The following is a 21,595-nucleotide window of genomic DNA, read 5'->3' as shown; positions in this document are numbered from 1 at the left end:
TGTATCTTTGAATTATCATATCCTTCTTTCCTCATTTTAGTTGTCCAGATTATTTCTTTCTATTTTTTAGTAAAGACGAGGTCTTGCTCTTGCTCAGGCTGGTCTCAAACTCCTGACCTTGAACGATCCACCCGCCTCGGCCTCCCAGAGTGCTAGGATTACAGGCATGAGCCACCACGCCTGGCCTTAATGATATATTTTTAACCAAATATCATGGATAATTACAGCAGCTTCTGAGAGCAAACCCTGCAAATGGCTCTCTAGAACTAACGGAGAAAAAATAAGAACCTTTGCAAGATCAGGCTGTCCATTAGAGTACTATGGGAGAGAATAGTCATTAAAGAACAGGAAGTCATTAAAGAGGAGGCTTTTGCCCTCTCTTCAGATAAGAGGAATGATGACTAAGAAAATTGGCTCAGAAAATGGAGAAAACAGGCCTGCATAATAATCACCAACAACATTACCTGCCCCCCCCACCACCAAAACCAAGCATGCTTTAGAAAACTGACCGCGACATTCTTCAATAACATCAACCAGTCCCAGAACATAAAAGAAAGAACCCAGCAAGAGTTAATTATCCCTAGAAAATTTCAAGGGAGAAATTACAAAAAGGTAAGAAAAGCGAGAAGGGAAAGGAAATAGGATAGATGCTCCTCAGTTCTTGTATCACTCATCATAACAATTTTAGTGATGAGAAGACTGAGGTTCGCCAAAGTCAAGTAAATTTCCTAACACTGTTATGCACTGTCTTCCAAAAGCATTGTAAATTTCCTATTAAAGCTCACAATATGGATCAAAAAGGTTAAAATTCTTTATAATCTTTTTACCCAGGAAATTCCATTCTAGGAAACCGTGTCTAAAAAATAATCCTGAATACAGGCGGATAAAACGTTATTTCCAAAAGTAGGCATTCGACATTATTAATGACAATGAATAATTGAAAACTAAAAGTGTCCAATAATTGAAGAATTATTACATATATCCAGTTAATGAACTATTATTACAGCTATTAAAAAGAAGCATTACATAAGAGTTTACAAACACAGCAAGACGCCTGTGGTGTCACATTAGATTAAAAAAGCAGAATACAAAAGCTGGTATAGGAAAAATGTACATAGGATTGCAACTATGTACAGAAAATTTAGCTTTAGACTGAAAAAAGGGCAGGAAGTTAACACGTCAAAATAATTGTGGTCGTTTGTGGAAAGCATAAATGTATAAACTTTTAGAGTCAAGATGAACTGATTTAAAATCTCACTTAAGCTATGTGACCCTGAACAAGCTTCCTAACCTCCCTGAGCCTCAGTCTACCTCCTTAAAATGGCACTAATGTATTCAAATACATTTGAGAAATAGTACATATAATAATTCGTTTTCCTTCTCCAACTCCTGAGGGGAAAAAAATTGCTCTAAGAATTAGATAATGTATGCAAAGCATTTTGTACATGGTGAGTGCTCAGCAAATGACGGCTAATAATATTCTTTTTTTCTCTGTTTTCCATATTTTTATAATAAAGTATGTTTATATTATAATTGCAAAGATACTGATAAACCAAATTTTTAATTTTTTAAAAAGCAAATATCCTAAGATCACACAACTAATAAATGGACAGGACAGAGTCCGAACTCAGGTCCAGCCAAATCTAAGACCATGCGGCTAAATCCTGCTATCTCCCCACGAAGAAACATTTGCCAAGGTGTTAGAAGGGTTATTACTGTGGATATATGGTGACAGGGGCAGGATAGAGGGAAGAGCTCAAAGTGAAAGATTAGTGGCGTCAGTGAGACCTTTACCGGAGAGACCTTTATGATGAAGGAGGAGGGAACAGCAGACAGGCTTGAAACCTGGGTATGTCAAAGGATGCTCCTGAGAAACTGACACTCACTTTACTCAATCTCAACATCAATATGCAGGGATGTCTTCGGATCATTTTGTGCCGCTTACTTGACCCTGGCTGGCACCTAACCAGCAGTTAGTCTCCAGATCAGTCACGTGGGAAACGTGGCAGGAGGGCACAAAAAGTCCATGCGAATATGAGAGGGCGACACTGATGACTAGCAGTCTCCTCACTCCGCATGGACACCATCTTCTGTCAAATGCCCCTGGGGGACCTCAGAGGGCCTGAGAGCTCTGAAAGCACTCTGAGTTATGCCCCACTTTGTGAATCTTAGACCACTGACAATGTGGAACTGAGCAATGAGCTCCAGAAAAGCATCTACTGTTAAGAAGTCCCTCACCCTTTTGTGTTCTGAAAAATGGTTACACTGCAAAAGACCACCCTTCCCTCACACATGAGACCCATCTCTGACGTTTCTCACCACTCTCATAAGACTTCTTTACCTTCCCTCTATAACACCCAAAGTTTCCTTCCTTTCCTTTGAGATGTTCCTCAGTAATGAAGATTCTCCCTATGGTAACAGCCTAAAATCAATCACATCCTTAACTGTCCAATGCGTAGTTTTGGTGCTTTTGGTTTAATCATCTGAGTTGGATAGGAAGCACTGTCAAAAAAAGATGTTTACACTTTCCTAAGATAAATATCTATTTCAGAAATTATATATTATATAGGAAGTTCTTAAAGAATCATCAATGTACACGCTACCTCACCTGATTGATATTAGACAACAGTACAGCGTCATCAATCTTAATATCAGCTAGTTTTTAAATGTTAACTTGGTGTAACTTTGTTTCTTTAATTTGGAATTAGCTACTATATCTGAAGATTTTTTTTCTTTATAAATCTTGTGTTCATTTTATAAATTAAATGTAATATCTCTGATATTACTCTTCTCTGAAAACGGGGTTAATTGTAATGTTTACAGATTTCTGATAAAAACTTTTTTTGGATTGACATTTCTCTTGTTCTGTATGTCCCTGAAGCCACATGTCCTTTTCAGTTACATTATTATTCTTATAATGAAACTTCATCAGAACTTCCATTTTTGAAAATGATCACTAGTAACTTAGCCACAGGCATTTTAAGTCTTTTCTCATCTGTAGTTTATGTTTAAATCTGATGCTTCTCTATATACATTTACAATTAGCTATAGGCCAGACTGCTTCATTTTTAACAAGAGACAAGAGGAACTTTTTCAGAACCCCATGGAAGAGGACAACTACAACACGTAGTTTTGTGTACAGGCTTCTGAAGACATCATATGAAGAACTTTAAGACCATACCAGTGAATGAGTATGGATGTTGAGAACTCTAATCAGAAACGAGCTGGGTTCATAAGACTGCTAATTCAACATAAGCAGAACAAGAATTACATAGTACTGAATGAACTGATGAAAGATGATTGTGGGATTCGTTTGGAGTATTACTGATGATTTAATTTTCCATTGTTTGGATACACACAAAACCAATTTCTCTTATTTTGTAAGCTACCTATAACTCATGCCAATTACTAAATTATCTTTGTAAACTGAAATGAAACATTCATAAATGACAGTCTCTCTTCCAAATCCCCTCCAGGATTCAGAAACTCTTACTAAATATTCTTATTTCCATGGCAATGTAAGTATTAATATTTTCATAGGCCGAATAAGAATCTGTCCTCTTTGCTACAACGACAGGATTACAAACATTGATTAAACAACCAAGGCCTCCCCTAGAATGACATATCTGAAAATGATGCTAATTGAATTAGATATGACCACTTCTAAGGAACTACAGTTGACAGCGTGGATCCAATGTATACAAAGCCCTCTTGGGAAAATTGGCCTGGTATCTGGCTTACAGAGTTTCCAGCCTTATAGGTAAGGATAGTATCTTCCTATCAGGTCCAGAAACCTTAGGATATTTTGGAAACCTTGAGAAGAGCTGAATTCGCCAAAACTTACAGATACCAGTTTCTGAGGCTAAAGAGATTTTTCAAAATCCAACCTGAGATTCCTTATGAAAACTTTCAGCGAAGCAAACTTATAAAGACCCATGCATATAGGCTGTTGGTGGGAATGTAAATTAGCATAACCTCTATGGAAATCAGTGTGGAGATTTCTCAAAGAACTCAAAGTGGACATACGACGAGATCCTGCAATCCCACTACTGGATATCTTGCCAAAAGAAAAGAAATCATTCTATCAAAAAGATACCTGCACTAGTATGTTTAGCACGGCGCAATTCACAATGGCAAAGATATGAAATCAACCTAAGTGCCAATCAACCAATGGGCAGATAATGTGGGGTGTGTGTGTGTGTGTGTATACACACACACACACACACACCATGAAGTACTACTCAGCCATAAGGAAAAATAAAATCATGTGTTTTGCAGCAACATGGACAGAACTAGAGGTCATTAAGTGAATTAAGAACGGAAAAATAAAGGCCACATATTTTCACTTATCAGCTGAGGCGCTATGGCCGTACAAGAACACACAGAGTGGTATAGTGGACACTGGTGACTTAATAGAGGGAAGGATGGGAGACGTGAAGGATGAAAACTTACCTACTGGGTACAACATGCACTATTCTGGGTGATGGGCACACTCGAAGCCCAGACTTCACCACTACACAATATATACATGTAATGGAATTCAACTTGTATCCCCTAAATCTATTGAAATAGGACGCCAGGACGCAGGGGCATGTCGCTCGGCCGCCAGGCAGCGCCTGCGCAGAGCGGGGTCTCAGCAGCGCACCTCGGCTACTGCCTTCGGTTGGCAGCAACCGATCTGGCCCAGAAGCCGGAGGGGCGGGGCCTGGCTGCGGCACCTCACGTTACGCACGTTATGCACGTTATGCACGTTATGCACGCTATGCACGCTACGCACGCTACGCACGCTACGGGTAGCTGACTTCCAGGCGCCATCTTGCACCGGTTGAGGAGCCGCCGTGAAGAAGTCGGAGAAGTGGTCGGAGAAGTAGTCGGAGAAGTAGTCCGAGATGCAGAGCAAGGAAGCAGCCGCTGTGATGTCGCCACCTCTGCAGTTGGCGGTGGTGTGCTCCAGCAACCAGAATCGGAGCATGGAGGCGCACAACATCCTCAGCAAGCGAGGATTCAACGTTCGGTCCTTTGGAACAGGAAGTCACGTGAAGCTTCCAGGACCCTCACCCGACAAGCCAAATGTTTATGATTTCAACACCACGTATGATGAGATGTACAACGATCTGGTTAGAAAGGACAAAGGACTCTATACACGCAATGGCATTTTGTATATGTTGGCCAGAAATAAGAGAATCAAGCCGCGGCCAGAGAGGTTCCAGGACTGCAAAGATCAGTTCGATCTGATCCTCACTTGTGACGAGAGAGTCTTCGACCAGGTGGTGGAAGATCTGAATTCCAGAGAACAGGAGACCTGCAAGCCAGTCCACGTGGTCAACGTGGACATCCCAGACAACCAGGAAGAGGCGACCCTGGGGGCGTTCGTCATCTGTGACATCTGCCGATCTGTCCAGCGCTTGGAAGACATGGATAACGACATCGCTGAGCTGCTGCAGAAGTTGGAGGAGAAGAGTGGCCGGGCCCTCCTGCACACGGTATGCTTCTACTGAAGCCCAGGCCCCCCTGCCCTCCGGAAGCCGTCTTTCTGGGCCTCCTTTTGTTAGTACTTTTCTTTCTTAATACTTTTACTTCTGATGTTTGTTTTTACTATGCTGCTGGTAGACAATAGTGTTGCCCAATAAACTGTACATGTGAAATGAGAAGATATACATAAGTGCCAGATTAAAAACAAGCAACTTTTTCTAGCCCACTATTACTTATGAGTGGGATATTAATTATAAAGGTTTTCTGTTTAACAAAAAAGTAAAAAAAAAAAATGGATTATAGTGCATTTCTTATGACATCCCTGTGTCCTTAAGTTGTGCCTATCTCTTTCCCTTCCCTCCGCCCCTAACTGTGTGGAGTGTTCAGATACCTGAATAAAGCAACCAATGGTATCTTATTAGGAAAGAACCTAGAATTGTCCAATAAATGGATGCTGCTGGTCAAAAAAAAATCTATTGAGATTAAAAAATAAATAAATTTGTTTTAAAAGACCCATATGGTAAGTTGTCATCCTTGCTGTAACTATGTAAGTAAATGAGACCATATGTAGTAAGACCAGCCTTATTTTATTTTTTTATGAAGAATAATCTTTCTTTGAGATTAACTTTAATCAAAAGAAGAGAATTTCGTTGTGTTTCACTGGAAAACAATGCATTGTTTATACCACACCCTTTTTGGTTATCAAAGTTTTCCCTTATTCCTTTGTCTTTAAGCTATTTTTCACCTCCTGTTAGTTGTCAGTAACCAATGAGTGTGCAAACTTATCGGGTTGATATTTAATTCACTTCCTCTTGTTCCCTGGTAAATTGGACTGGATCCTGTTACTTTGTCCAAATGATACATACTTACTAAATTTTCTATTCTTCCCATTTCCTTCAATATCTGGCTACAATCCTCCAAATTAACCCTTCCAATTTTCCCCTTCTTATCTGAAGTGGAATCATAGAGAACTAAAATTTCAATGCCCAGATCCCTATAGGGACTCCAGAGTGTCTTTTATTTGCTCTTTTCCTCAAGATCTAAAAAAAATTTCTGTGAACTAAAGTCTAACAACTTGATATAAACCTCCAAGGGCATGCCACCACAGCAGACCATGCATTGGGCTAGAATGTCCCCAAAAAAGCCAATGCCTGAACTAAGGAAGTCTGGAAAAATATTCAGTTCATGCATGACCTCACTATGTTGCCCAGGCTGGTCTCGAACTCCTGAGCTCAAGCAATCCTCCCACTTCAACCTCCCAGAGTGCTACTCCTGACTCCCTAACACAACCTTTTATATTAATATTTTCCTATTTCGACTTTAGCCATCTTTCTTTTAAGATGCCTCATCTACAAGACCCTAAAACAATTAATCTTTGCCACCACCTCTCAACAGATGGTTCAACTAGTTTTACAGAAGGTCGCCAACAAGAGTCCTCAATAGACTAACTTCTTAGACCCTTTTTCATCCCAATCAAGAGGTTTATGGTCTGCCGTGAATTGTTCAGCAATGAATAATATTCACATTGGAACTAAAGTTGGGGGAGGGTGCTGACAATGTTGAACTTTATGTGCACGCTTACCTCCCAAAAATCAGTAATAGATGCCTGATGGAACTTTCTATCTGCAAGTTTGACCTTACATCAATCTTTATGGTCTGCAAAGTAGTTTCTTCAAATATGTTAGGATGACTGGAGTAGACATATAATTTAAACTCTGAGATTTAGAAAAATTGCCTTTCCCCCCCAAGCATAAGAAAAAAAAAAAACCTGCTAAAACCTGATGGGTGCCACCTTCTAGAGAAGATACAGCTCTGGAGATGACAAGACTGAAATTCAAGGTTAACATGAGACTCTCCAATGAACCCCACCAAATAATCCCCCAGGTTTTTAAGATTAAGGAAATATGCCTGAGTTCTCCATGATTTCTTCCCATCTGTGTATTACTCCCGATAAGCTGCAGGATACAATGCAAATTCTTTCATGAAGTATCCGAGGCTCTTCGCTATCTAAACTGGTGTCACAAACCCACTGGCTGCCTATATTTGTCCAACGTGTTTTAGCGGGCCTGCATGGTGTTTTAAATTTGACTTAATTTCTAACACTTAAAAAGAGACATTGTGCATAAAATATCTGGATATTTCCTTCTGGTGAAAAATCAGATATTCTGGTACTTTTTCTGTTTGCAACAAACCTGCCACCATTACTAAGTCATTGAGACAGTTTCAGATGCCATCCTATATTCAGCTAACTTTGCTTCTTTTCATCACCTGAGACTCTAATTTAGCCCTTAAACACCTTTCCTGGCTTCTGTCTAAATCTGCTCCACTCTTTCCGGTCACATTCAATTACTCCCAGTTTCAAGAAAAATAATCTCATTCCCCTCACATGTGCCTTTGTATATTTGTTTTCTCTGCCTGTCTTTTCCTAGATCTCACTCATTTTTCAGAAATTCAACTCAGATCGGGACCAGTACAGGGATGAGGCAAGAGAGGCACCTGGGCTGCAAACTTTAAGGAGACATATTCACTCCAGGTGTGAACCCACACCTGCAAAAACCTGAGCATAAGTGCCTCCTTAAATCTGAGACCTAGCCACCTCATTTGCCTCCCCCTAGCCCTGGACCTGACTCAGATATCACTACTCTGAGAAGCCTTCCTCGTTTATTCTCCCTATCACGCTGGCCTCAAACAGACACGCACACATCCCAATCTGAATCAGGCACTACTATGTGCCTGCCTCTACCATAGTACTTATCACATTGTGTTGCAATTGTCTGTTTATTCATCTGCCTCCTTCCACAGACTGTGAGCTCCTTGAAGGCAAGGACATGTGTCTTCTGTTTCTGAATGCCCAGACTACAGCATTTAGTGGACACTCTGTAACTATTTACTAATGACCAAACATACATATCAGGGATAAGTAAATTCTCTGAAGCCTATGACGGAAACATTATTCTTCCTAGCTCTTGGTAGTGTGATGATACAGAAGTCTTTTGCCTATAGTTCTTAAAACTTACATGAATGGAAGTTCCCTGAGGACAGGCTTGATAGCAGGTGCTCAATAAAATTTTATTGAATGAATCAATTGGGCTTTATGAGACACAGGTTCTAGGAGTAAACATGGCACTATCTAGCTGCATGAAAATTAAAAACTCATTATCCACCTCCAAATCTGTTTCCCCATTTGCTGAATTTGAGGAGTGAACTAGCTTAGTATTTTCTCTCTAGCCCCCCCATTAACTTACATAAAGTGCTTCGAATGATACCTGCTATTTGGTAACACTCTAAAAGTTTCAGCCGTTTTCCTCTCCTAACCGTCAAATCTCATTATTCAAGCAAATTCTCATATGGAAGCCGGATGGGAAACACTGATGAACCAAGGAGCACAGTTTGAAAAAGCCTGAGATGTGCCCTGGGGTTTCAAAATGCTCACCAGTGTTATGATAACTATGTAGAAATCAGGGCCCAGGGCTGTATGCCACAGAGATTCTGGTTCTTTGGGCCTATGATGGGTCCTCTGGATCAACAACATCCCCAGGTGACTCTGCTGTGAAGCTATATGAGAAATAAATGAACTAAGTACTCTTGAATATCCCTGCCAACATGGACATTTTATGATTCTACATTTTCTTTTTGTTAATTTGGGAAATACAATTTCAAAGCAACACCATTTTCCACAAATTAGTTTCTGCCACATTCCCAGGAGGATCAATAACAATTATGAGTTATTGACCACCAGCTAATGCCAGACACTGAGCTAAATCATTTACATATAATCTCTGATATATGTATTTTCTGATTCCTCCTCACAACCTTCTGGGGTAGATTATACTTCCTCTACTTTACAGATGAGGAAAAGAGGCTCAACGAGCTCAAGTAACCTCGCCAAGCTCCCATAGCTACAAGATAAACCTCAAATCTGAAGCAGACACAAGACTCCCTAAACACCTGGGATTTCCTTTGGTTACCGAACCAGAGGTAGGGAAAAGCCCAGGCAATGCAAATTGAAGGCATAGATATCTTGCTCTGAAGCAGCGACAAATGTCGTGGTTGGGTCAGGAAGATACCCCCTCCCACTTGTCCCCACTGTACAGACTGTTCATAGTAGATCCTAGAGCTGATCATCAAAGAAAGAAACTCCTCAGAGAGTCCTCAGTCTTTCTGCACATGCTCTAGCATTCACTGTCTTCTCTGCTAGATAACTGGTACCTACAGTGGGGTTAATGCTGAGTTATTTCTTGGAGCCATAATGAAAAATCCATTACGGAAAAGCCCTCTGCACATGTAATATGAAATCCAAAAAAAGCACAACCGAAAATTCCATCCTAACTGTACTTTTACCATTTTTTCCAATGAAACAGAAGACGTACTGATTCAGAGCCAGTAGTATTGGCAATTGGAGGGCATGGCACACTCAGCTGTCTCAGCTTCCAAAGCTGTTGCTCTTTCCAACAATAGCTTCCCAGTAGGGTCCCCAAGAGTTTTTCTCAAAGCCTCCAAAGAACCTCAGCCTCAGCTGTTGGAGCACTGGCTCTTCCTCTCATTACCACTATAAATCTCGGCTTTCAAAATGACAGATTCAACAAGGACAATGACCATGACAGGCCAATGAATTTTCAAAACGTCTCTTCAGTCTCCATTAATAAAAGTCACTTCATTGAGTCGGCATCCCTCAAAACAATGGACAAATGATAACTAGGAGCTTCTGAAGTTGGCAGGCAAATGGTCACTGAGTTAAAAGAGTTATTGTAAATCATACATTAAGAAGCAACGATGTCACAGCCAGCAGCTCTCATGGAGCCCAGCCACCCACAGGAACCTGGCAGCACCAGGGAGTCATTTTTATTTTTCTTTGTAAATCATTATGCTCAAGCTCACACACCCTCATTTCCATGCATAGCACTAGTTGACATTTGTGGTGAAGTTTATGGGGTAAGAAAGCTGAAGCACAAAGCTCAACATAAAGGATGATATGGGAAAGGTCTCAGCTCTGTTGGTTGGCTTTGGGGCAAATGGAACCTGTTCAAACTCAGACCCTTCTAGCAGAAAAAGAAAGCATTTATGAAATTCCATGTGCCATTTATTTCCACATCTTCAAAGTCATCAATTAACAACACAGTGACTGCCACACTAGAAAAAAAAAAAAAAAACTTTTCCCTGGGGCCACAGTGTTTTATTAAAGCAAAACAATCCTTTGTAATTTGTTATTTTTTATTCTTTTCTGTGTGTGAGTTAGATGCAACACAATCCACATTTTTAGAATTAAATTGTCGATATTAATTGTAACAATAAGAACATCAACAAGTAAGATTTTCATGAACCAACTGCAGAGTTTTTCTTCACAAGGCCCTGGGCTCAAAACTAGCCTGAGTTAAATACAACTCACATGGCAGGCAATGTGTTAATCGGCAGGTAGCAGTTATTTCAAGAAAGAAGTACAAAGAAATGAAAGCTTAAATTAACAATGTTGAAATAAGTAACATTTATTTAGACACTGTGCACACTGGGCATCAATTATCTAACCTCTATTTTACAAGATGAGAAAAATAACGAGAGAGGTGAAGTCACTGGCCAAGGTTACAGAGCTACTAAGCTATAGAGGTAGGGTTCAAACTTGGGCTATTTCATTCCAGAGCATGTTAACTTTTAGCATGCATTTGGACCAGGATAGATTTGCCAGAGTCAAATGAAATTGAGTAAATAAAGAAATAATCAAAACACAAATATCTGCCTCATTAGTTACAGACATTTACCCAAAACACTCATCAATCTTAATCTCATAAAAATACTCATTACAGTAGTATTTACAATAGTGAAAAACTGGAAATAAGCTAAATTTCCAAAGATCATTAAGTATTAAATAACATATAGCTCCTACAATAATGAAATTCAAATGCATCCATTATTCATTGATTTAGCAAAATATAGTAAACATCTACTATATACCAGGCATTCCTTTATGTGCTGGGGAAACAGTAGTGGATAAAACAATGCCCTCCCATTACCCCCATGAAAAGAATTTCAAATGACATGGAAAATGTACATGATAAAATCTTAGGCTAAAAAAAAGAAATTATGTATTTAGTATGAACTAAACTGTATACAAAGGAAAATAGGTACATGTAGAGGAAAAGACTTAAAAGATAATATACCAGTATGTCCAATATACTTCTTGTGTTCAGAAATATCTTATTAGCACAGGTAATTTTATACTTTTATGCATTATTCAAATATGCTACGATAGCCACCGTTAGTAATAATACATTGTTGTAATTTAGTTCTGGGGCTTATAAACATAAATGTGTTACCAAACTTGTTCCAGTAACATTAGAGCATATGTAATATGCTCTAATAGTTATGTAATTCAATGTTCTCATCCAGCAAATGCTTTAAACTAACTCTTTAACTCAAGAGTCAGCAAACTTTTCCTTCAACAGCCTGACGGTATATATTTTAGGCTTTGAGGGCCATCCAGTTTCTGTCACTATTATTCAATGTTGCTGTTGTGCCACAGAACCATCCATAGACAATACTTAAATGAATAAGAGTAGCTATGTACCAATAAAACTTTATGTACAAAAACAGGTGGTGGTCTGGAATTGACTCAAGGGCCACAGTTTGTCAACCCCTGCTTTAACATCATAACAACTAATACAAACACAAAGTTCTTTTTACTTCCACTGTTCAACATTCCTTTTATATTAACAACATCCTTTACAGAGAGACAGTTACCCCATTTACCCCATTTTACAGAGGACAAGACTGAGCACAGAGAGGGAAAATATCTTGTCCAAGATTACACAGCTAAGAGTGAGTTGTTAAGTCCAATTCCCAAAGGAGAAGGCAAACCTATTATCTAAAAAGTTATACATATAAATGTTAACTTTAAACCTTCTAGGGGAATTTGTTCCTTAGAAGAATCTTACTGCAAAATCATTTTGCAAAATAAACCAAAAAAAAATCTATTTTCATGTATTAGATGCTTTAATGAAAAGTTCCCCAGCAGACTGACTGAGTCAAAGGCCTCAGTGGAAGTTTAAGGGATAAACTATTGATTGCTCTTGTGTGAGGGGGAAATGGGACTGACAGGCCATGTTTCCTTATCCTTCCTAAGCAGCCTCCCGGGGGCTTGGCACTGGACTATGGGGGATGAAGATGTCCAGATGCTCTGTACCCACAAACCAAAAAGGCTACGTGGTCTCAGGCCTGCCTCGAGAGGCACTTGGCCACATATAAATAGACTTACCGATGTTAATCTCATCATCAGTCAGAGTGTCTCCAATGAAATCGAACTGAAATGACTGCAGTGTCTGGGAAAATTTCTGAACAGCAGAGGAGTAATCTGTAAAGGAAGGGGAACAAGAGAAGTGGTCAACACTGCTAGCCTTTGACCTATTTCCTCCCATCTGTTACAGTAGATAGGAGAAGAGCAAACAGAATTGCTCGCAGCAGGTAGCAGCTTGCATTTAATGAAGTTAAACAAAATATCAGACTTTCAGTAAAAAAAAAAAGTTTGAATTAAAATCACAAGTTAAAGTTTAGTGATGTCCTTCTTACAAGTTATGGGACATGTTTTTATCCTCAATCCCTCTCCTTTCTGACCTGTTCTACAAAGCCTGGAAACTCTGAAATGACTTAGTTGCACTCTTAAGAGGGTCTCCTTAAGCATTTACTGAGCCCTCATTATGGGCAATATACTACATGCTTTCTCACCAAAAACATATCCGCAATCATTACACAAAGAAAGAATTAGCTCCATTTTATAAATGTGGAGCTCAAGTTCCAGAGGTAGCTGGCAAAGGAGGAAATAGAAACCAAGTGGCTTCTGCAAGGCCCTTTCCATGACAACACAGATACAACCTGGACATTCTACATCTTAACCAGATGGCAGCATGTCAACCTTTGGCCAAAGGAAGAGATTTAACTTGTTCACAGAGTATTTATGAAGAGACCTAAGAAAGCAATGAATGAAAAAAATGAGTGTAGCATGGCTAGACAAATGCTTTGATTTTTGGTCAGTGATTTTCAGTTTTAGTATATAAAATTTAATGATGGTATAAAATTAAGTCACTTTGAGCTACACTTTTGATAAGTTATCTTCATTAAAATTTTTAAAAGATGTCCTTCCCCAAGAGATCCGGCCAGACTCTTGTGACCCTTGCTACTCTAAGAGTGGTTCTCGGGCCAGCAGCATGATCATTACATGGGAGTTTGAAGGAAATGTACATTTGTAGGCCCCATCCTAGACATAATAAATCAGAAATTGCATTTTTATACAAGTGATAGGCATGTATGCGCTCTTTAAAGTTTGAGTAGCACTGCTCGCACCAACTAAGCTAACCTGTCTTATAGGAAAAGTTCAACCTTGTTGATTACTTTGGTTCCCTTTCCTATTTCTTCTTTTGCTCCTAGTTTCATCCTCATCCTCCACCTTCAAATCTATGGGCTTACTGAGCCTGAGTATTTACTCTCAGGCTAAGATAAATGGAGACAAGGCAAGCAACAGTAGCCACGCCTTCAAATGAAAAGCTATCGCAGTTAAGCACAAACACAATAAAACATGTTCAGGCATTTGTCTGAAACAGATTATATGCCAAGAACATTATTACCATTTTCTCTATGTCTCATTTCCAGAAAAAATGTAATCAATAGAAACTGACGCTGAGGAATCTATGTCTAAAAATCTAAAGACTGAGAACAATGTCTCATGAAATAGCGAATATTAATAAAACGATGGAAATAATATGAAAAGAACCAACTGAAATTTCTGCAGCCAAAAAGTAACATAACTGAAATGAAAAAAATTCATTTCTAGGGGCTCAAGAGTAGATTTCAGCAGAGAAGAAAAAATGAATAGGGCCGGGCACGGTGGCTCACGCCTGTAATCCTAGCACTCTGGGAGGCCAAGGCAGGTGGATCGCTCAAGGTCAGGGGTTCGACACCAGCCTGAGCAAGAGCGAGACTCCGTCTCTACTAAAAAAATAGAAAGAAATGATCTGGACAACTAAAAATACATACATAAAAAATTAGCTGGGCATGGTGGCACATGCCTGTAGTCCCAGCTACTTGGGAGGCTGAGGCAGGAGGATCGCTTGAGCCCAGGAGTTTGAGGTCGCTGTGAGCCAGGCTGACGCCATGGCACTCTAGCCCGGGCAACAGAGCAAGACTCTGTCTCAAAAAAAAAAAAAAAATGAATAAACTTAAAGATAGGTCAATTGAGATAACTCAGTACACAGAACAGGAAGAAAAAAAAAGAAAGAACAAAAAACAATGAACAGAGCCTCAGAGACCTATGGGACACCATCAAGTTTAACACTAGACATATAATGAGAATTCCAGACAAGGACAAAAAGTGGGGGAAAGAATATTTGAAAAAGTAATAAAAACTTGGTTTATGGTCGGGCGCGGTGGCTCACGCCTGTAATCCTAGCACTCTGGGAGTCTGAAGCGGGAGGATTGCTTGAGCTCAGGAGTTCGAGACCAGCCAGAGCCCTGAGCAAGAGTGAGACCCCCATCTCTACAAAAAGTAGAAAAATTAGCCAGACATGGTGGCGTGTACCTGTAATCCCAGCTATTCGAGAGGCTGAGGCAGGAGGATCACTTGAGCCCAAGAGTTTAGGGCTGCAGTGAGCTGTGATGACATCACTGCACTCTAGCTCAGGTGACAGAGAGAGACCTTGTCTCAAAAAAAAGTTAGACTTTATCAAAATTTAAAACTAGTGCTCTGCTGAAGACACTGCTAATAATTGAAAAAGACAAACTAGAGGCTAGGAGAAAATACTTACAAAATATTAATATATATTCATTAATAAAGAAGACTTGTATCTACACTATATATGCAATACTCAAAGTTCAATAATAAGAAAATGAATAGCCCAATAAAAATGGGCAATAGATCTTAATAGGTACTTCACCAAAGAATATGTCCAGACATTAAGTATATGAAAGGATGCTCAACCTCATTAGCTATTATTAAAATGGAAATTAAAATTACTGACAGGAGAATTACTTTGAGCCCAGGAGTTTGAGGTTGCTGTGAGCTAGGCTGATGCCACTGCACTCTAGCCCTGGCAACAGAGCAAGACTCTGTCTCAGGGGGAAAAAAACAGTATTTTTATACACTATCAATGAATAATCCACAATGAGATTAAGAAAGCTATTCTTAACTTTTTTGAGAATTATAGATTTAAATGTATGTGCTAGAAATATAAAACTGTCATAATAAACAATAGGCATAAATTTTCATGACCTTGGGTTAGTCAAAGCCTTCTTAGATATGACATCAAAAGCATAAGTGACAAAACTTCTGGCCAATGAAAGACAATATTAAGAAAATACAAGCCAAAGACTATGAGAAAATATTTGCAATAGATACACAAAATATACAAAGAACTCTTAAAACTCAAAAATAAGAGAACAAAAAGCCTATCTTAGTCTATTTTGTATTGCCATAAAGGAAATACCTGAGGCCGGGTAATTAACAAAGAGAAGAGGTTTATTTGGCTCACGATTCTGCAGAAAAGCATCGCACCAGCATCTGCTTCTGGTGAGGGCTTGAAGGAGCTTTCAATCAAGGCAGAAGGCAGAGGGGGAGCAGGTGTGTCAGATGGCCATAGAAGGAGCAAGAGAGGAGGTGGTGCCAGGCTCCTTTAAACAACCAGCTCTCACGTGAACTGATAAAGTGAGAACTTATCATCATGGGAAGGGCACCAAGGCGTTCATGAGGGATCTGCCCCCATGACCAAAACATCCCCCACCAGGCCTTACTTCCCACACTGAGGATCAGATTTGAACATGAGATTTGGAGGGGCCAAACACCCAAGCCATATTACAGCCTGATTAAATAACAGGCAAAAGATCTGAGCATATACCTCACCAGAGAAGATCAATAGATGGCAAAACTAAACATAGTCTTACCACATGATCCAGTAATCACATTCATTGGTATTTACTCAAATGAACTGAAAACTTATATCCGCGTGGATGTTTATAGAAGCCTTATTCACAATTGCCGAGACTTGGAAGCAATCAAGATGTCCTTCGATAGACAATGGATAAATATATGTGGTACATCCAGACAATGGAATATTATTCAGTGTAAAAAGGTGAGCTATGAAGCCATCAAAACACATGGAGGAAACTTAAATGCACATTACTAAGCGAAAGAAGCCATTCTGAAAAGTTCACATACTATATGATTCGCACTGTATGACGCTGAGGAAAAGGTAAAACTACAGAGACAATAAAAACATCAGTTGCTAGGGGTTAAAAGGAAGGGAGAGAAGAAGAAAAGAAGTACAGAGGATTTTTAGGGCAGTGAAACTATAATGTATAATACTATAGTAGTAGAGTCATGTCATTATACAGTTGCCAAAACCCACAGAATATATGACTGGACTCTAACGTAAATTATGGATTTTAGGTGGTGATGATGTGTCAGTGTGCGTTCATTGATTATAACAAATGTGCCACTCTAATGCAGGATATTTACACTGGGGGAGGATTTCGGGGAGAAGGTGTTGGAGATATATGAGGAACTCTCTATACCTTCTACTCAATGTTGCTGTGAACCTAAAACTGTTCTAAAAAATAAAGTTTCTTAATAAAAAAAAAAGGGGGGGGGATCTGAATAGACAGTTCTCTAAAGAAGAATAAAAACGGCCAATAAGCAAATGAAAAGCGTTGAACATCATTAGGCATTAAGGAAATGCAAATCAAAGGTACAATGACATACTACCTCACACTCACGGAGATTGTAGGTGTCAAAAATATGGGCAGTGACAAGCAATGGCAACGATATGTAGAAACTGGAGCCCTCATGCTCTGCAGGTGGGAATGTAAAAAGATACTGCAGCTATGGAAAAGTTTGTCAGTTCCTCAAAAAGCTAAACACAGAGTTTCCATGTGACCTAGCAATTCTACTCCTAGATATATATCCACAAGAATTGAAAACATATGTCCCTGCAAAAACTTGCACAAAATGTTAATAACAGCAGTGTTTTTGTTAGCCAAAAAGTGAATACAACTCAAATGTCCACCAACTGAAGGATAAACAAACTGGGGTATATGCATAAAATGAAATATCATTCAACCCACAGAAAGTAATAAAATACTGATTTATGCTACAACATAAATGAAACTTGAAAATATTGTGCTATGTAAAAGAAGCTGGACACAAAAGATCACGTGTTGTATGATTAATTTAAATAAAATATCCAGAACTGACAAACATGTAGAGATAAATTGTGATTGGGGGAGGCCCTGAGAGGGGGGACTGGGAGAGGGAGGAATGTAGAGTGACTGATAACGGGTATGGATGTTTTTGCGATGATTAAAAATGTTCTTGAATAGGCCGGGGCGCAGTGGCTCGTGCCTATAGTCCTAGCACTCTCGGAGGCCGAGGCAGGAGGATCACTTGAGCTCAGAAGCTTGAGACTGGCCTGAGCAAGAGCGAGACCCCCATCTCTACAAAAAATACAAAAATTAGCCAGGCGTGGTGGCGCATGCCTGTAGTCCCAGCTACTCAGGAGGCTGAGGCAGGAGGATCGCTTGAGCCCAGGAGTTTGAGGTTACTTACAGTGAGTTATGATGATGCCACTACATTCTAGCCGGGGCGACAGAGTGAGACTCTGTCTCAAGAAAAATTAATAAAATAAATAAAATGTTCTTGAATAAAATAATGGTGTGGATGCACACACACCTCTGTGAATATACTAAAAGTCACTGAACCGTATACTTTGTAAAGGTGATGTTATGTGAATTATATCTCAATAAAGCTATCATTTTTAATGGATGAATATCTATTATATCTATACACATAAACAACAGCTATTGGGAGTCTTCAATAATTATTAAGATTGTAAAAGGGGTCCCAAGACCAAAACATGTGAAAGCTGCGGCCTTACAAAATTACAGGTTCTCTCAGATGCCTTCTTTCATCTTCCACCAAAAGTGTCCTATCTAGAGATGATTGCAATAGCTTTGGTCAGTTAAATGAAATCCTCTCAAAGAGCAGCTGGTAAAGCACATTGGAGGGGTTGAGTCTCTTAAAAGTGGCTTCAGATCATCTTATCCTAGATCACCTACATCTTGGATGTCATAGGGATTTACAGACATACCCTGGTGGAACAGTTTGATTTCTGACAGGCCAGGAAGGAGCCAAATTTCACTTCTGAGCTCCAGATTTGGCAATGGCAATGCTTGAACATGCTAAATCTGCAGTTTTTATGAAGAAAAGGAGGAAAGAGGACCAGACACTTTGCATATGTTATATAACTTAATCCTTACAACAACCTTATGGGGTAAGCACTACTACTAATCTGTTTTTTATAGGAGGAAACTATAGGCCAGTACAAAGATGAAGATGATGTCAGTTTTTATTGCCAATAAAATCGATGGGTCTATATCTTATACTTTGAATGCATCTTTACCCATGTATGAATCTCTTACCTATGTGAGACCTGGTAACATCATGCACTGGTCATTTGTAAAATATTAGTTCACTACGCTATACAAATCTTCCAAATGTTGATGCATTTCATTATTCAATATAAAAAACACATTCTTAACATCATCACCAATCTCATCATAAAAGTCTAAATATTGGAAAGCTATAAAGCATTTAGTGATGGATACATGTTTTCTACAATTCCGGTTTTTGCTTGAAAACCTGAAATTTATTGTTGACAACAAATATTGGTATTTCCTTGAAGTGAGAGGCTCATTTCAAATCAAGAGGAAATGATCTGCTTCCATCAATCAAGACCAACTCACCAACCATGTGAGTGAGCCATCTTTTCTTACTCCAACACTACACTGTATTCTCAATGACAGCCAGGACCCTGTATCTCCAGGACCTAAAATAATGCCTGACAAAGAGCAAGTACTCATCAAATACTTGTTGAATAAATGAATAAACAAAGTCACTAAAGGCACACTCAGTGTCAGGTACTGTGTGGGTCCTCAGAAGGCAGAACAGTTAAGATACCGTTCATGTCCTCAGAGATATCAGGGCATATAGAAGAGAAGACAGACGTGAACAAGTCTTTGTAATCCAGTGTGATAAGAAATGGAAGGTCCAGGTGATAGAAGAGCACAGTAGAATGAATAATACTGAGAGTGGAAGAGGGTTTCAGGGAAAGCCTCACTGAGTAGGGACATTTAAGCTGGGCTCTGAAGGACTGTGTAGGAGCTCCACAAATTGCACAGAACAGCACACATGTACATACACACACACACACACACACACACATCCACTGTGTAGTTAGGAAACTGCAGGCTCAATCTAGCTGAAACAAGGTGAGTATAGTAGCAGATGAGGCTGGAAATCCAAACTGAGAACAGGCTTTAAGAAACACTGTATAAAATACTAAGGAATCTGGGCATACGGCTAAAGAGCCATCAAAAGCTTTTAAGCAGAAGAATGAGAAAATGTGATTGATTGATAGATGAGTAGAAAATCATTCTTGACAGCTCTCAGGAGACTACTGCAATAATGTTAAGGTATACATTCAAACACATTTACACCTTTGCTATTGCAATGGCAAGGAGATGTTTTGGCAAAAGAAAGACGACAGTGACTGATGGTGTGGGATGAGGAGGAAGGAGAAGTTAATGAGCAATCAGATGGATGATCTAGCTATCAACCCAGAGTATACAGGCGGAGGAACGGGTTGGGGAATTGATAAATTCAAGGTACAGTGGGGCATCCGGGTGATGGCCAGCACGATGTTTGATTTAGGGGTCTGGAGCTCAGGAAAGGGACCTGGGCTGGGGAATTTCAACTCTGAAGTCATTAGTGTAAAGATGAAGTTGAAGCTAGGGGAGTGGAAGTGATAAAGAATGAGGACAGAATTCGGGACCACCACCACTTTGGGACTATACAGGAGAGCAGCTTAGGAAGGAGCCCAAGAAAGGAGGCCAACAGGTAGGTGGACAGCCAGCAAGGAGTGCTGTCACTGAAGCCAACGTGAGAGAAAAATTCAGTTTAGGCTCCTAGCCTAAACAAATTTGAAACTTCAATGATCTGGCTCTGAAAGACAGAACAATTTGATGGGACATAAAAATGAGAGTTGTACCAAAATTTGAATTCACTGTAGAATAAATTACTGCATGCACAGGACTCCCCTTTTACAACCCTGCCATCCTCTTGGCCTCTCCTCTTGCTGTCATTGTAGTTATAAGTTCTAAGACTTTGACCAGCCTAATAGACCAAATTTTCCCTGAACCCACACCCTATACTTCTCACTGCCTGCTCCATGGCTTCGTTGATGCTGTGCTGCAGGAACCCACTTCACACACACACACACCCACGCACGCACGCAACTTGGAAGTGTGGAGGACCTAACACCCTGGGGCCAAACGAACGCAGGTGGCGACGGAGCTGATGGATAAACTCCGCAGTCTTTCAGTCCTCAGATGACTAGCTGGCAGTCATATTTCATAAAGCTCTTCAGAGGTTCCGGCAGGATTAAACTAGTTGCCTAAGCATGGGCCAACTTGACAAAATGTCCGAAAATTGGCTTTTTCTCCTTTCCCATTTCACTCCTTTGTCCTTCGCGCCTGCTCCCACATAAACTGTTATACCTGCTCACAAGCCTCTGTGTCAAGCTCCCCTGCTTTTACGGGGGAGCCCAGGCTAAGATGATAAGTTCCTCAATGCTAGAGCTGACTGCTTGGAAATGTGAGAAAAAAGATCCAGGCATTCAGTTATTAGAAACTTTATCAGGCCTGGGCAACATAGTGAGACCCCATCTCTACAAAAAAATTAAAAATTAGCCAAGTGTGGTGGCACATGCCTGTAGTCCCCGCTACTCCTCGGAGGGGGAGGCAGGAGGATTCAAGGCTGCAGTGAACTATGATCACACCACTGTACTCCACCCTGGGCGACAAAGCAAGACCCTGTTAATAAATAAGAAACAAAGAAAGAAACGGAAAGAAAGAAATGTTATCAAAAAATTTGGCAGGGCCAGGCGCGGTGGCTCACGCCTGTAATCCTAGCTCTCTGGGAGGCCAAGGCCGGCGGACTGTTTGAGCTCAGGAGTTCGAGACCAGCCTGAGCAAGAGCGAGACCCCGTCTCTACTAAAAATAGAAAGAAATTAATCAGACAACTAAAAATATATA

General features: G+C 39.9%; 1 protein-coding gene and 1 pseudogene across 1 annotated transcript in view; one reads left to right on the top strand and one right to left on the bottom strand.

The window, feature by feature from the left end:
* OPHN1 (oligophrenin 1) overlaps positions 1 to 21,595 on the bottom strand; it is a 427,039-nt gene that overhangs the window by 226,201 nt on the left and 179,243 nt on the right. Inside the window, exon 2 of the mRNA XM_012642966.1 lies at positions 12,719 to 12,814. Within this exon, the coding sequence (XP_012498420.1) occupies positions 12,719 to 12,814 (96 nt within the window). The remainder of the gene's footprint in view (positions 1 to 12,718; positions 12,815 to 21,595) is intronic.
* LOC105809386 lies at positions 4,971 to 5,498 on the top strand (annotated as a pseudogene).

This window comes from Propithecus coquereli, unplaced genomic scaffold, assembly GCF_000956105.1.
Source record: "Propithecus coquereli isolate 6110/MARCELLA unplaced genomic scaffold, Pcoq_1.0 Scaffold101, whole genome shotgun sequence".
In the NCBI taxonomy this organism is placed as follows: domain Eukaryota; kingdom Metazoa; phylum Chordata; class Mammalia; order Primates; family Indriidae; genus Propithecus; species Propithecus coquereli.
The sequence above is the reverse complement of the archived record's forward strand: the minus strand, read 5'-3'. Positions and strand labels throughout refer to the sequence as shown.